Source organism: Calidris pugnax, unplaced genomic scaffold (genome assembly GCF_001431845.1).
Source record: "Calidris pugnax isolate Ruff unplaced genomic scaffold, ASM143184v1 scaffold24, whole genome shotgun sequence".
NCBI classification, from domain to species: Eukaryota; Metazoa; Chordata; class Aves; order Charadriiformes; family Scolopacidae; genus Calidris; species Calidris pugnax.
Genome location: NW_015090922.1, coordinates 24,504,893 through 24,518,773, shown reverse-complemented (window position 1 = coordinate 24,518,773; position 13,881 = coordinate 24,504,893). Strand labels below are relative to the sequence as shown.

The window sequence follows — 13,881 nt, the reverse complement described above, 5'->3', positions numbered from 1 at the left end:
AAAAAAAAAAAAAAAAAAAAAAGGTGTCAGAGGGTTAGGAGAAGAACAGAAATTTTATTAAACCCTTTGGAATTCTACAATCGTGTTTGTACAAAACTGCCTGAAGAGCTCGCGTGAAACAAATCTGCAGGACTTACATTTCCTTCACAGCAGATAGAGCTGCACAGCAAAAGCTGAATTCTGAGAATTCTGTGCTTAAAACAAGCTTAATCCCTGTGCCACATTCACATGCAGAAAGTGGAATCGCAGATGACTAGAACCAATCATAGTAACGAATTAAATACTCTCAAAACACAGGAGATTGAAACAACAATGTGAAAGGTAAGACCTTCAATTTAAATTAAATCACTACAATTGGCTTCACCTGTGTAACAGGGACTTACCCACCTAAACAGGATGAAATACATGTATCAAATTTTTAGTAAGATAATTTGTTAAGAATACAGATACGCAATGAAAGAGAAAGCTGCAGAAACCCTTTAGGGGGAATAATTTCACATGAAGGGCCCCACTGAGTAAACCAACCAGAAAAAAATATTTACAAAATTGATTTGATAAGCTAGTCTGGGAAAGGGATGGAATGGACCAAACTTCATTTCAAAAGAAGCCTTTACACCTCTTAAACCAACTGCACTTAAACAGTGGCTACACTTGGCCGTAGTCACACAGGAACATCCTGTAATTCTGCCCCAGGGGTTTCTGCTGTGCCCACACACGACAGCACGCTCTGAACAGCGGCAGACACACGGGCTGCGTTCTTTTTTTGAACCGGATTAAAGTGAGAACGAAACCCTGCTCATCATCATAAGCTTCAGTGACTGACATGTAAATAATTGAAGTTACATAATTTTCACAAAGTGCAGCTGAAAGGTAAATGAAATGAAAAGTAAAAAAACATTCAAGTGAAAACCCAAAAATTACATTCACAAAAAGAAGTTGTAGCAGAAAATACTTTAATTTGCATTTTATAGATTCAAACATAGCAAAGATTCAGAAGTGTTTAGATCTCAGTAAGCAGTTCCAACATCGATTTTGATTTTAATAAATATTATGTTTCAATAGGCTAGCTATATGGAAGAATTGTAAAGTGATGGATTGCTGATTGCTCCTTCATAAAGATAAGCATCTAGATTATTTACAACATATTACAGGTCATTTCCCAGAAAAGCACAAAGCAAGGTCAGATAAAGGCAACCCAATCATCAAAACACAACTCAAGAAAGTGTGGCACAGTGTACTTCACGCACATACGACGACATACAGTGCACATCAGCAGCTGCAGGAGGAAAACACGTGTTATTCCAGCTCACACAAGTCTCTCTACACTGTTTCAAATCTGTATTTGCACCTTCCTCCTTGGGCACTGAAGAAAGTTGTTCAGCAGCAGCGCCCTACACCCTGCCCGTGCAGGCTGCACCCAGGCCTTGCACCGTGTCCCGTAACTCCTCATGGCTTGGGAAAAAGGAAATGTTTTTGTCTTTGTCTTCTCACCACCTCTGGGGTTACAATCATTGTGTCGTTTGTACAAGGAATGGAGCTTTCATTCGAATGAAGGGCAGGCGATGCTGACAAGCTGATCTCCAACAGGGAGCCGGGATTTAAAATCGTTCACAGGTCATGGACGGTGTAACTAACCTTAATTCTTTAGTATAAAAACAGATCTGTACATTTCTAAAATTTAGTTTGACATATAAAGAACTAAGTCATCCAACTCACGCGGCAAAACTTCATAGGCAGCAGAGTCACAGAATGTACATCAAATACAGTAAAAAAGATGGTGACAGGAAAATTGTTTCAGCTAGATTTGTAACGGGAAAAATTTTACCTCCTATTTCTACAATTCCAGGGAAGCAAATGCCTTCCATGCTCCATCACCAAGCGAGATGTACCTTCACAGGTGACAGAACTTCCCCATGCACAGAAGTGCTGCTCAGTTGCATTCCTGCGTTTCCGTGACACAAAGGAAAAGGGGAAAAGCTTCCCATCCCATCTCTTGATGTCCTTCCCCACCGGCACTGACCTTGCCTGCACCGTGCCAGCGGGGGCTGCAAGGGGTGGGTGTCCAGGACCCGGGTGCCTGAACCCCTCACCTGTCCCACAGCAAGGGCACGATGCCAGTATGTGATGCTGCTTCAGGGTCCGTAGATTTTAGCCAGGCACAGGTGGAAAAAAAACAAAAAAATAGCAAGTTGCATCCCCAGGAGGAGGTTGGAAGCAATGCACTCTCCCCATAAAGCAAGGGGAAAAAGGAAAGAAACAGTTCTGAGACTCAGATCTTTCCTGGGGCAGCACAGACAAGACAATTTTTTAAAATTTTTTTCTTCAAATAAAAAATCCTGCCTAAAGCTTTAGGCACTATAATATATAATAATACACAAACCCCAGCTATACAGCATTCAACACACAAGCGAGCCCACAGGTTCTAGCCCTTGCAGGTCAATCCAAAAGGCAAGGAATTAATGGCCAACAGAAAACCACACTCTTTCAATATATACAGTTACTCAGAAGAGTTAGATGCTCAGGGTGTAACCCGTTTCCCAAACACAGGTGTTCACACCTGAGCCAATTACATAGATTCCCACCTCAATTTACTGGAGAACAATCAACTCTAGGGTGCAACTCACTGCATCCTAGGATCATACACAGCTTGAAACAGCCCAGGTGTAACCACCTAGAAGTCACCTGCTCTTCTCCACTAACCAGAAGGAGGAAGCCTGTGGTGACTTGCTTAGACATGGGTGCTCTCGGGCAAGAGAGGCTGCTGGGTAAAAACACATCCCCAGACTGGCATCAGCTTTCTCTAACTCCACGTTAAATTATCTACTGGCTTAAACAGGAACTTAGGACTGGATACCAGTTCATTGCCAATTCATACAACTATCAAAGTTTTGTGAGAGTGGGGGTTTTTTGGTTTATTTTTTCCTGTGGTGGTTTTTTTTTCCTTTCATTTAGCTTATCCCAGTTTGACTCAAGAGAGTGTACTTTCTTGAAAAACTGTATTTTTTATAGTAGCAAGTGTCAGCAGGATAGTCCATCTCATTTCCAGTCAGGCAGAAGCTTGAGGCTACTCTGGAAACAAAGGACATAGAGCGCATTCCAGCTTTCAGAAAATCTCAGCTGTAAAGGACCACATTATGGAAGCCAACGCGGTTACAATCAATTATATAAACAGGTCATTAAATATCTGGTTGGGTGAAAAATGTTTAAGAGCACTTTATTTTGTGAAGACTTATTTTTTAAGAAAGAATAGATGTATCTACACTGTACCAGCACTTCCTACATTCGTAACACCTAACTTCACTTTGAAACATGCTGGTTAAAAAAATATAATAAATTATTACTTCATTTTAAATTTAAACCAATATTTGGTTGCTACTCATCAGCACTGATGTCTTGGAATTCTGTTTTGGACACTGGTAAGTTATCATTGACATTTGTGGACAATGATACACAAATAATTTCTTATTTTATGAAAGTTACATTATTAACATACCCGTTTTATTACGCTGAATATCCTTTTAAAGAAGATACAGTTAGGGATTTTGCATAGTTAGAGTATGCAGTATTAAATGTCAGTATGATTATGAATTTTTAAAAGCATCTTTTAAAAGTGACTACAAAAACAAGTTCTTATTTTTTTTGCACTGACCTTTTAACATAGCATGAAAACTAACCCAGAAAGAGCAAATCTATTTCCACAGCTCAAAGACTGAAATGTGCTATTTTAACATTTTAGACTAAAAAGACAATTTCTGGAAATTCAACTTGTGATTACAACCTAGAAAATGAAATACTGATTTGACTGACAGAGGCTTTTCAGCTAGCAGCACTCCACTAACCACCCCCCCCGCCCTTCTGCATCCCCCCAGGCAAAACCCGGTAGCCAAAGGGCTGCAGAAAAGCCACTTCCAACGGTGCTGCATCAGAGACAAGGTAGTTATTTTGAAGACAAAAAAGGAGCTTCTGAAAAGCAGCACATAAGGAAAAAAAAATGTTGATATCAGCAAGATGCAAAGGAGCTTGGTATGGAACAAAACTTTCTGCTCAGTAAATTTCCTACTTTTAAGTAAGTTTCATTATTACAGTAACAAGTCAGAACTCAACAAGAACATTATTTCCTTTTTTTTTTTTTTTTTTTCTTTTAGACTGCCAGAATCAGCACACCCAATCCTCAGAATATACTGAAGCTCAGTACTGGGGAGAGGCAAGAGGCAAAGCACCTCTCGGGACAGGTCAAGTCAGAGTGGAGGTACGTATGTTTTCGTATAAAACAACCGTCTCAAAAAGACAAGGAAATAAAATTTATGTAGTTTCAATACAACAGACCTGTGAGCAGAGAACTTAAAAATAAACAATCAGCATAATTTACACATTTAAAAACTATATATTTCATTCATAAATATCTTTTCTAATTAATAACCATTCCTAGTTTAAACATAAATATTCAAGTTGGTATTTGATTTTACTTTTTATCAGTTCACGTGAGTCCTGTAAGGATCAGTTCCTTTTGCTCAATGCAGTCATGTAAATGGTCTTCACTAATGGGGTTGTGCAAAGGCCTTCATTACCTGGTTTGTTGTAATAAAACTTTAAAATTCTGCAACTCTCTTATACTTGTGGAAAGCCTGTAAAACAAAAAACCCCTCGTGTTAGTAAGTCAACTGCAAAAGAGAAGTGCAAATCATCATCTTCCATGGGGGGCCTTTTTGTTTGTTTTGTTGGTTGTTTTTGTTTTGTTATTTTTTTTTGAACACAATTCAGTTCCAAAGATTAACTAGGACACTACTTACCCTCAAAAGATCTACTGTCTGACTCTCCATTATATTTACATACTATACTACAGGGATTAAAGTTTAGATAAATTTTAAATTTTCCTGGCTTCTTTAAACATCTGTAAAAATCTCTAACCAGAGGGAATAAACGTTAATTAGATTCTTTCAGACAGGACCAGACTGTTATGTTCAAGATCAGAAGAACTAGCATGATGAACAAAGCAAGTTCTACACATCTTTTAAAGTCATTGAAATGTTTTCTTTCATCATTTGAATGGGGTAAATTTTTGCTCTTTTCAAAAAACTAAACAAAATTAAAGTTTTCATACAAAAAAACCCCATCAAATAGAAAAGTACAAAAGCCTAAGGGCTAAATGACAGTGTTAAAAAATCTGCAAGTATTTTTCTTCCGTTTCACTACTTTTGATGTACACACATTTAAAAAAGAAATAATAATAATAATAATAAAAAGTATAACAGCTTTATTCAGTGCCCAAAACTGAGGAGACGTACCCAAAGTCTAATGCTTAAGACTGTTTGAGACTTAAATCCAGCTTTCACAAGATGGAATTTATGAGATCTGAGATAAAGAGATGAATTGGATCATAGAATCATAGAATCGTCTAGGTTGGAAGAGACCCTTGGGATCATCGAGTCCAACCATCTCCCCTACTCTACAGAGTCCTCCCCTACCAACCAAGGCTAGCAATCAGCACTACACACACTCTGATGGCATTAATTTTATCAATATCACTAATAATAATACAGCCTTTAAAAGCTACAGCTACACATTCAAGGTCTGTGGAAAGATGGGATTGTGTGTTGACACTGCAGTTTTACTGTTTTTCTACTATAAAAATGATGACAACTTACCTTCCAAAAGCATTTACAAGAGCAACTATTTCTTGGCGTGTGAGTTGAAAACCTTTTGATGGGCTATTTTCAGGAAGGCTCTGTATTTCTTTCTCAGAAAACAAGATCTTCAGAGCTGTTCCTAAGCCTTGAGTCTAGAAGAAAAGTCCAATGTTTTAACATCAGTAAAATCCCTCCTTCACTTCCCATCTCTTCTCAGCCACAGCAGATACATATGAAAATGCCTGTTACAACCCTTTCAGCTGGCTCCTGCCCCTCACCTCACAGATGCCCCGCTCCTGCAGGAGCTGTTGGGTCAGATCTCCCCTTCCTTTCTCCCGCCCCCTTCCATGTAAAACTAGGTTTATTATGAGGTATGACAACACTTCTGCTTTTTCCAACTCCAGCCCCAGTAGCAGACATCACAAATTCCGTTTCAACCCCCATTTTCTATACAGAAATAGAACAGAAGAAGCTTTTCTTATTTCCCTTTTTCATCGGGCTGTAGAAACAACCACACTGGATTTTGACAAAAAGTAGTTGAGGCTGGCTGCGAGAGAATTTTCTAGGTCAGGAAATCTGGCCCTATTTCATTTTGTGTAAGAAGGAAAAAACAGTAATAGATGAGAAGCATTAACTAGGACATGGCAGGCAGAACTCTGCAAATTCAGCAGAGACCACCAGATTTTTGATGTTATAAATGTCTTTGAAAACTGAACTCTCATAAGCTTAATGTAATACAACAGTATAGTAACAGTAGGCACCCCAAAGTAACAACTACTCCCAATCTGGACTTGACATTAGTCTTGAGTTTTAAGAACTTGTTCTCAATTAAAAAAATAACACATGTCCACAAACTGAAATTCTGCTTTTCAACTTCCAGCTTTACTGTACACCTTTGCATTCATTTGCTGCCTTCTGCATAAATTGTGAAAATCTGAATTACTTCCTTTTTTTTTATGCCTCTATTTGTGGAGTTAAATCTCACACTGAATTTTCTAACAATTAAGCAAGTGCTGTGTTTCCTAGAAGGTTTCCCACAGATCTTTCTATAAGGCTCATCTGATCAATTAATACCGATAAGACACTGACTGCCAATAAGACTTTGCCATGAAGCATCTGCTCTAAATACAGTTTTTCCAGAGGCTACAAAATATACCTTTTAGTAAATTAAACAGCTGTAGACTAAACAAAATAAATGTTAGAAAACAAATTGGTTGAACAGTGAAGTAAAAGTATGTTCATTTTTAATATATAGATAAGGATAGCACAGACCAACCATGTACAGAAAGTCTGAATGCTGAAGAGGCAACCTGCCAAACTGAAGCAGATGCTTGTCTTCTAACCTCTCCCCCTTGACACACACACACACACACACACAGTGTAAACTGTACCTGCAGTTTGCCCCACAGCCTGCATTTGTCACATCCAACACAATCCATTATGCGGGATATGTTCTTGAAATGCAATCTGAATTCTTCCTATCAGTTAAAAACAAAGTAAAAAAAAATAACATTAACTTAAAAGGTCTATTAGCTTTACAAATCAAAAGGTTAACTAACAAAGTACCACTAAAATACCAATTCTCTGTTACCAAAACTGAACAAATCATTACCATATGTGGTCAGGCCATAAAGGTCCACATAAACCCAGAATTTTGTTTCCAAGACACTGTTAATAATTCATTCCTTGAAAAGAAACCCCAAGAATACAGGAGATGCAGAGTAAGGCATGAATTCTGTACACTGAGTTTCTAGGAACTTTCTCAAAATTTTCTGAGCTATAAGTACTGCATCTGTGTCCCTGCCCAATTTTTCTACCATTATTCAAATCCCTTTCGAATCAACTATCTTTTTGACAAACAGGCAAGTTACAATTCACAAAGGTCATTTCCTGTCCAAAGCTATGGGTAGATTGTTGCTTTGTAGCTTCATTCAAAGTGGAAGCAAGCACAGCACAGAACTAATTAAAATTATCTCAGTTAAATATTTAAGATCAGAAACACACTGAGCTACTAAACTACTAGTACCCTTCTAATACCGCTTTTTCTAATGCTGAAGAAATTCCATACTACTGCTGAAATTATTAACACTTTTAATAAGTATTAAAACAGACCTTTATTACTGAGCCACGCTTCAACTGTGGAATTGTAGTGCATACCAATCTGAACATCAGCATGTTATCACTGGAAGTTACTAAATGCAGTAACAGCATTCACATGAGGTTCCCATGTTTAGGACACCACCTTGCATTCATTTATTACGAAGTGGAGTAAGAGGCCCTGGATACAATTCCGTAAGTTTTTACCCCTGCCTTTCCTACCCTTAACAGTATGCTTCTGGTAGGTAGAGAAGCTTTCTAAAATAATACTACTTAATTCTAAAATGGGTATTTTGGACGTCATTCAGAAAACCAGCTTTACCTTTAATGACTTGGCTCCTTTTTTATCTCCAGCGAACATGGACTTTTCGTCAAAGTGCATATGGAAGGACCTAATAAAGACAAAACACAAAAAAACCAAACACTGGCATAAACTACAGTGTATCATCAAGCTTGGCGAGCAGCTGATGTCATTAGTGTAAAATACTTTTCAGAGTTCCTAGTCTTTGCAGATTAGCTCTTAAAAAATTACTGAATGCTCACACAGCACATTACCAATCTCAAAAATTAGCAAGAAGGTGAGCAAAGGAACTGAATTAAAGAACCTTCCAGAGCAAAGAGAAGGAAGAAAGCATGGCTAAAACCCCAGAGCTTAAGTCTTTGATAAAAGCTAGATTACTCACTGGATCATGAAAAGACTACATGTACTATTCCCCTTTTCATAATAAATCACATGCATATTATGCTGAAGAATCAGAAAAAGCAACAAACAAGGAATAGCCCAGGGTGTTGTGTGGGTTTTTGTTTTATTTTGCTTGTTTGATTGGGGTTTGTTTGTTTTTGGTTGTTTTTTTTAAGATTGGTATATTCAAATCTCAGAAATATTAATCTCTTCCATCAAATGGACGAATTCCTCTTGTTCTATCCCATTACTTTAATTTCTTCATTCCACTCTCCTCCTTGTCCTACCCTATCAAGAAGTCATCTACTCTCACTTGTGAACATAACAGAGAATTCCAAACTATTGATAAAAGAAGAAGTCTTAAGTCTTACTTTGTATCCCTGAAGATATCTAGTAAAAGAGCTTTAGATTCAGCATCCTCGTGGCCATTTCCAGTGTAAAGGTCAACAACTGAACGCTCGAAGTATGGTGCAACCTTTGACAAAGCACGCAGCTCTATCAAGTATAAGAAATACAGATTTTTGAGCCTCCTTGGTCCTTCTCCTTTGGTTTCAATAGGATCAAAGCGCTGAGTGAACTCTTTCACATTCGGTCCCCAGCGAGGCTTCCCCCACGTTTCTACACAGGGACAAAAAAATGGCAGAGAGAATAAAACATGCATATTAGGAAAATAATGCAACTAAGTATACTTCAAAAATTTTTAGAAAAAACCAAAACAAATACATGTTACAGATATTGTAAGTTCCATTCAGCAATTTTACCTAGACTCAAATTACCTTCAAGAAGATAATTTGCGCACAGATGCAAGTTGATGCTAGCATGAAGTCCAGAAATGAGTTTATAAAACACTCTTTTCTCAAGGCAAAGACCTGTGCAGAACAGAAGACAAAAACACCAAACTAAATATTGGAAATAAAGTCTTTAAATGAATATACTTTGATATTTCAGTAATGCAATTCTGCATTGTTTAACTTTCAAGAGTTATAATTACAGTACTTCAGCATTCTTAATAAGCCCTTCTATCCATCACAGGAAAAGTTTACCTCTTATTTTTTATATAGAATTACTAAGAATGAAGTTTCACATTTTTTACTTGGTAATTTAGTGTTCTAATAAATACAGTCAAATAAGCATCTGGTCAATTAGTACAGAAATTGCCACACACAAATAAGATGCTTATGTTGTTTGAGCAATTAATTTATAATAGTCTTGAATTTTAACAGTCTAGAAACCAAAACTATACTGTGACCCACCCTAATTAGAATTAAAGGTACCACTGAATTAGTGACCTAACAGAAAGGCATATAAAAAGCCCATAGAAAACCTTATGGCATTGGAATACAGCAAAAATATTTCTTCCCAGCATTAATGTAAATTCACTGAAGATACAAATGCATAGAGCAAAACCTTGAAAAATATGACTTTGATGGATACAAACTTTTACAAGCCTAAGCAGAAATGTAATGGCACTGGGTGGCCAGAAAATGCAATTTTGATTGCTACCATTGTAATAATAATACCATTTAAATATGAATAAAAAGCAAGTTGCTTTGCCTTCTGAAGACACATACTTACGTTCATTTACATACTGGGAACAGCACCATAAGAAACTTTAATGGTTTTGAAAGGTGTTTTCACATAAAAACCTTAGCAATGTTACTAATAATCACATGCCTGCTTACGTGCCTAAAATGAGCAGAAAATTCCAAGTAACTATTACTGATGTGAACTCCCCCATTATGAAAGATGAAACAGTGAAGGGTTTAAGGAGTAGATTATATAAGTGAATGAGATTTCTAAAGACCACCAAGAAAAAAAAATAAAATTCCTCAAATGACACCCAGAAGCTCTACACAACTACACTATTCAAAATATTTGGGGAGCGAAAAAAACCCCAAACAAACTACAGCATTTCTTCTAGTGAATTTAACATTATATTAACCCATCCAAGAGGCTTTACCTTCTAGCCAGGTGTAGAAAGATTCTCCTGTGAATACAAAGTATATAGTTAATCGAAGAGTATTCGTTTTCAACATTACAGTATCCTTATATTGCTATGCAGACTAATGTTATCTGCCATCTGGAAATAAAGCTAAATATTTTAGCTATTAAAGTAAGAACGGGCACTGAAGTGGTTGAACTTTGAGGTTAGTTTAAATCTGCTGGGGTCAGAATAGGAGAAATACAAGAATGAGCATGACTAAGCTACCAGTCAGGGCATTCAGAAGTGTTTCAAAGCACAAGCCTGATTATGTGCACTAGCAGTGAAAATTACATCTGATAGCCTTTACCTTGACTGCTAACTGTCTGAAGGTTTCCTGTAAGCTTAGATTTTTTGTCTGAGAGCTTTCAGGTGACTGAAAAAAAAAAATCTTAAGTCTGTCTCACTATAGACAGAGCAAATGCTTTTTTGTCCCATGCTCTCCCCACCTTCCCAAAAATCAAGGACATTCAAGAAGGTACACAAAAAAATCCCTGTCCCTCTTCTCTGAAGGGATCTGACATCAGTATCAATGGAGCTCTGGAGGAGACCGAAGAATCTTTAAATTCATACATCTCCAGTTATCTCATCAATAACATTATCACAACACATATTCTGTTACAAGGATAAGAACCAACTACAGAACTGTGTTTTGCTCTTATCCACTCCTTCCCCCTACTCAAAATGAAGAGTTAGCCCAATAAAAACATATTCTGATCAATCATCTGCATAAAAACATTACTTTTCTGCCCTCTGATGCAATAACAATAAAGTGCATAAATCAGATATCCCAAACTTTAATGCTTACTTAATTTTTGCAGGTCAAGCAAAAATAAGATGACTTACCATCATCTCCTCCTGAAGGGGGGGGAAGCAAGAAAATTTCATAAGCATTAAAAAGATCAATTTCCACAGCAAAGCAGTAATGAAACACAAGCTTTACTACAAACACTGAAAAAGTGCAAAAACCCTTACTGTAATCTACAACAAAAAAAGGCTACTTTCCATCCTCTTCCTTCTCCTCAAGACCACTTAAGACTAAACACATTATAATAATGAAAGTCACTAAGAACTTGAAACCTTAGTAGCAGTTGATTCACATGTTATTGAAAACTACATTTTAACTTCAGAAAGATGGTTAGGAAGTCATCTTCTTCAGTTCACATCATTTAACAATCTGACCAGTGCTCCCTTCTGAAATTCTGTTCCCTGAGTTAAACTTCTCTTACAGTTCTTTTTATTTGTGTATAGAAGTAGCATTATCTCAATATTTATAATTATGAAAAGCTATCTTGATTTTCTAATATGTGGTGTGTTTTGTAACTTAATCTATTGGTGAATTGTTACTTTTTAAGGGAAATGAGACACACTGACAGGGAAAAGCCAATTCCTTTGGAACATCAGGTTACAGTTTTGTTTAAATTTGAAAACTCAAAACCCAAGTCGTTGACATACTTTCTTTCTAAACATTCTTGCAGATAACAGACTTCCTAACTATCCGCTCTTTCTTCAAATAATGCCATTATTTGTACATCTGTAATACACTAAATATTATGGATGGAAAATGTACAGCTACATTACACTAGGATGACTGTGAGCTAAAGTGATTAAATTAAACACTCTAGGGAAAAAAAAAAAGACAAGGGAAGAATACAAGAGTGCTGGAATTTTGTTGAACTTTAATTTCTTCCCATCCACACCAGAAAATTACTGTAACACTAAACAGTCTGAGATATACTTTACTTTCTATGTTAGCTCCTCTGACATTAATAAGCCTATTCAGATGCATAAGATTAAGCATGTATGTAATCAAGTATCACAAACTAATTATTGGAAATGGACAGCTTCTTCTACACAGGAAACTAACAAAGCAGAAACAAACCTACAGACTGCAGATCACTATTTGTATCACTTGTACTGCAACAGTCACTATGTTAAAAGAATGGCATTAGAAAATAAAACAGGCAAGACCCACCCCTACTAGGCGCCAGCGGATTTAAAGGACGATAGACAGATCGAGGCCTAGAAAATAAGTTAGAAAACACAAAAATCAGTTTTAAGCTAAACTGAAGCACAGGTATAAGAAATAGGCTTCCTCGCCCTCCCAATTACTTGAAACAGTTTTCTTCGTAGATGCTGTTCCACACTCTCCAAGCAGAAGGACCCTTGTATCCAGTGTAACGTTCCGGATTCAGCAGCAAATCCACGTACTGTGCATCTGGAGATCTCTCATCTAAATAGGAGACCTTTTGTTACATATTCTAATTGGTCATTTTAAAAAGATTCAATTTAAAAAAAAGTCACATAGAATTAAATGTGTCTTATATAATACTATTCTGTCTTCCTGGTGGATTATAGATGTCTTGTGCATAAAAATATAGCTATATACACACTAAATAGAAAGCTCACTCTCTTGTACAGCCATAATTTCTACAGTCTCTGAACACACTCTACGTGGCTTCACCTCTATATAAATACTTGTCATGCAATGTGTTCTTTCACCCTATGCTAAGGTATAAACAGTGTTTTATTTTAAATGGTTTCAAATTCAAAATTGGTTGGGGGTGTTGCTTGTTTGAAATGGGTATACTGCTATGGGAGCTTCTAATAAAGACAAAGTCAAAGAAGTGTACCTTGTAGTTGATACATATTCTGTATTTATTAGCTAAATCCCTTTTTTCCCCAGATATCCCTGTATACTGGTAGAAAGCCTGGATCACATTGCTTAATTGAACAAACTGTCAGCATATTTCAGAAAGCTCTGTTCGTTATGGCAAGAAACATGTTACTTAAGCAGCATTTCAACAAGTTATACCCTAATCTCTGAAGTTCACTACCGATTCAGGCAATATACACAAAGAAAATTGTGAACCAGTACTCTCTCTGCTTGAAAACTCTGTATGAATAGAAACTTAAGTTTTGAGCTACAACCAGTAAAAAGCAGGAAGAATTCCCTCTTCTTTGAGAACTTCTAGGTTAAAAGCAACTCTTGCTTAAGAAAACCCACATACAATACAGTAGTCCAGAGGCTTATTCATAGGAAAAGGCCAAGCAGTGACACTGACTGTTTCCTCAGATGCCGAAAAAAGCCACAGAAACAGAGCGTGAAAACTGCTCTAAAAAGAAGAGATGATTCTGCATGAGCAGTTAAGCATCGCTTCAGCAGTAGTAGCAAAAACAAAGAGACAGACACAAGACACGCAACACAGTGAGTACCAGATGGGACAAAGTCAAATTACAGCTTTATTTCTTTGATGGCATGGCTAACCTGAGCAGTTCCTACACTTCCTGGTCACTTCAGGTCTCCACTTTTTCTTCTCGTTACCCATATACAACTGAGGCTATGGGGCAGTGCAACAGAAGTACAGAAAGCTGACCTGGGTTATGTAGTTTTTTTCAGCTAGATCAATTCCCTTATCTAGTTTATCATTAAGCCCAATAAACACCTAGCGAAAAGTAAAAGCTGATGATATGGCTTTGTGCTACAGTTGAGT

At 37.0% G+C, this 13,881-nt stretch overlaps 1 protein-coding gene across 1 annotated transcript in view; it reads right to left on the bottom strand.

Annotated features, from left to right (window-relative positions):
* Window positions 1-936: 936 nt before the first annotated feature.
* ERO1B (endoplasmic reticulum oxidoreductase beta) overlaps window positions 937-13,881 on the bottom strand; it is a 30,924-nt gene continuing 17,979 nt past the window's right edge. Inside the window, exons 7-16 of the mRNA XM_014950992.1 lie at window positions 12,500-12,620; window positions 12,363-12,409; window positions 11,234-11,245; window positions 10,367-10,393; window positions 9,183-9,275; window positions 8,778-9,024; window positions 8,047-8,116; window positions 7,019-7,105; window positions 5,646-5,779; window positions 937-4,625 (exon numbers count right to left, since the gene is read on the bottom strand). Coding sequence (XP_014806478.1) covers window positions 4,565-4,625; window positions 5,646-5,779; window positions 7,019-7,105; window positions 8,047-8,116; window positions 8,778-9,024; window positions 9,183-9,275; window positions 10,367-10,393; window positions 11,234-11,245; window positions 12,363-12,409; window positions 12,500-12,620 — 899 coding nt within the window. The 3' untranslated portion in view covers window positions 937-4,564. The remainder of the gene's footprint in view (window positions 4,626-5,645; window positions 5,780-7,018; window positions 7,106-8,046; window positions 8,117-8,777; window positions 9,025-9,182; window positions 9,276-10,366; window positions 10,394-11,233; window positions 11,246-12,362; window positions 12,410-12,499; window positions 12,621-13,881) is intronic.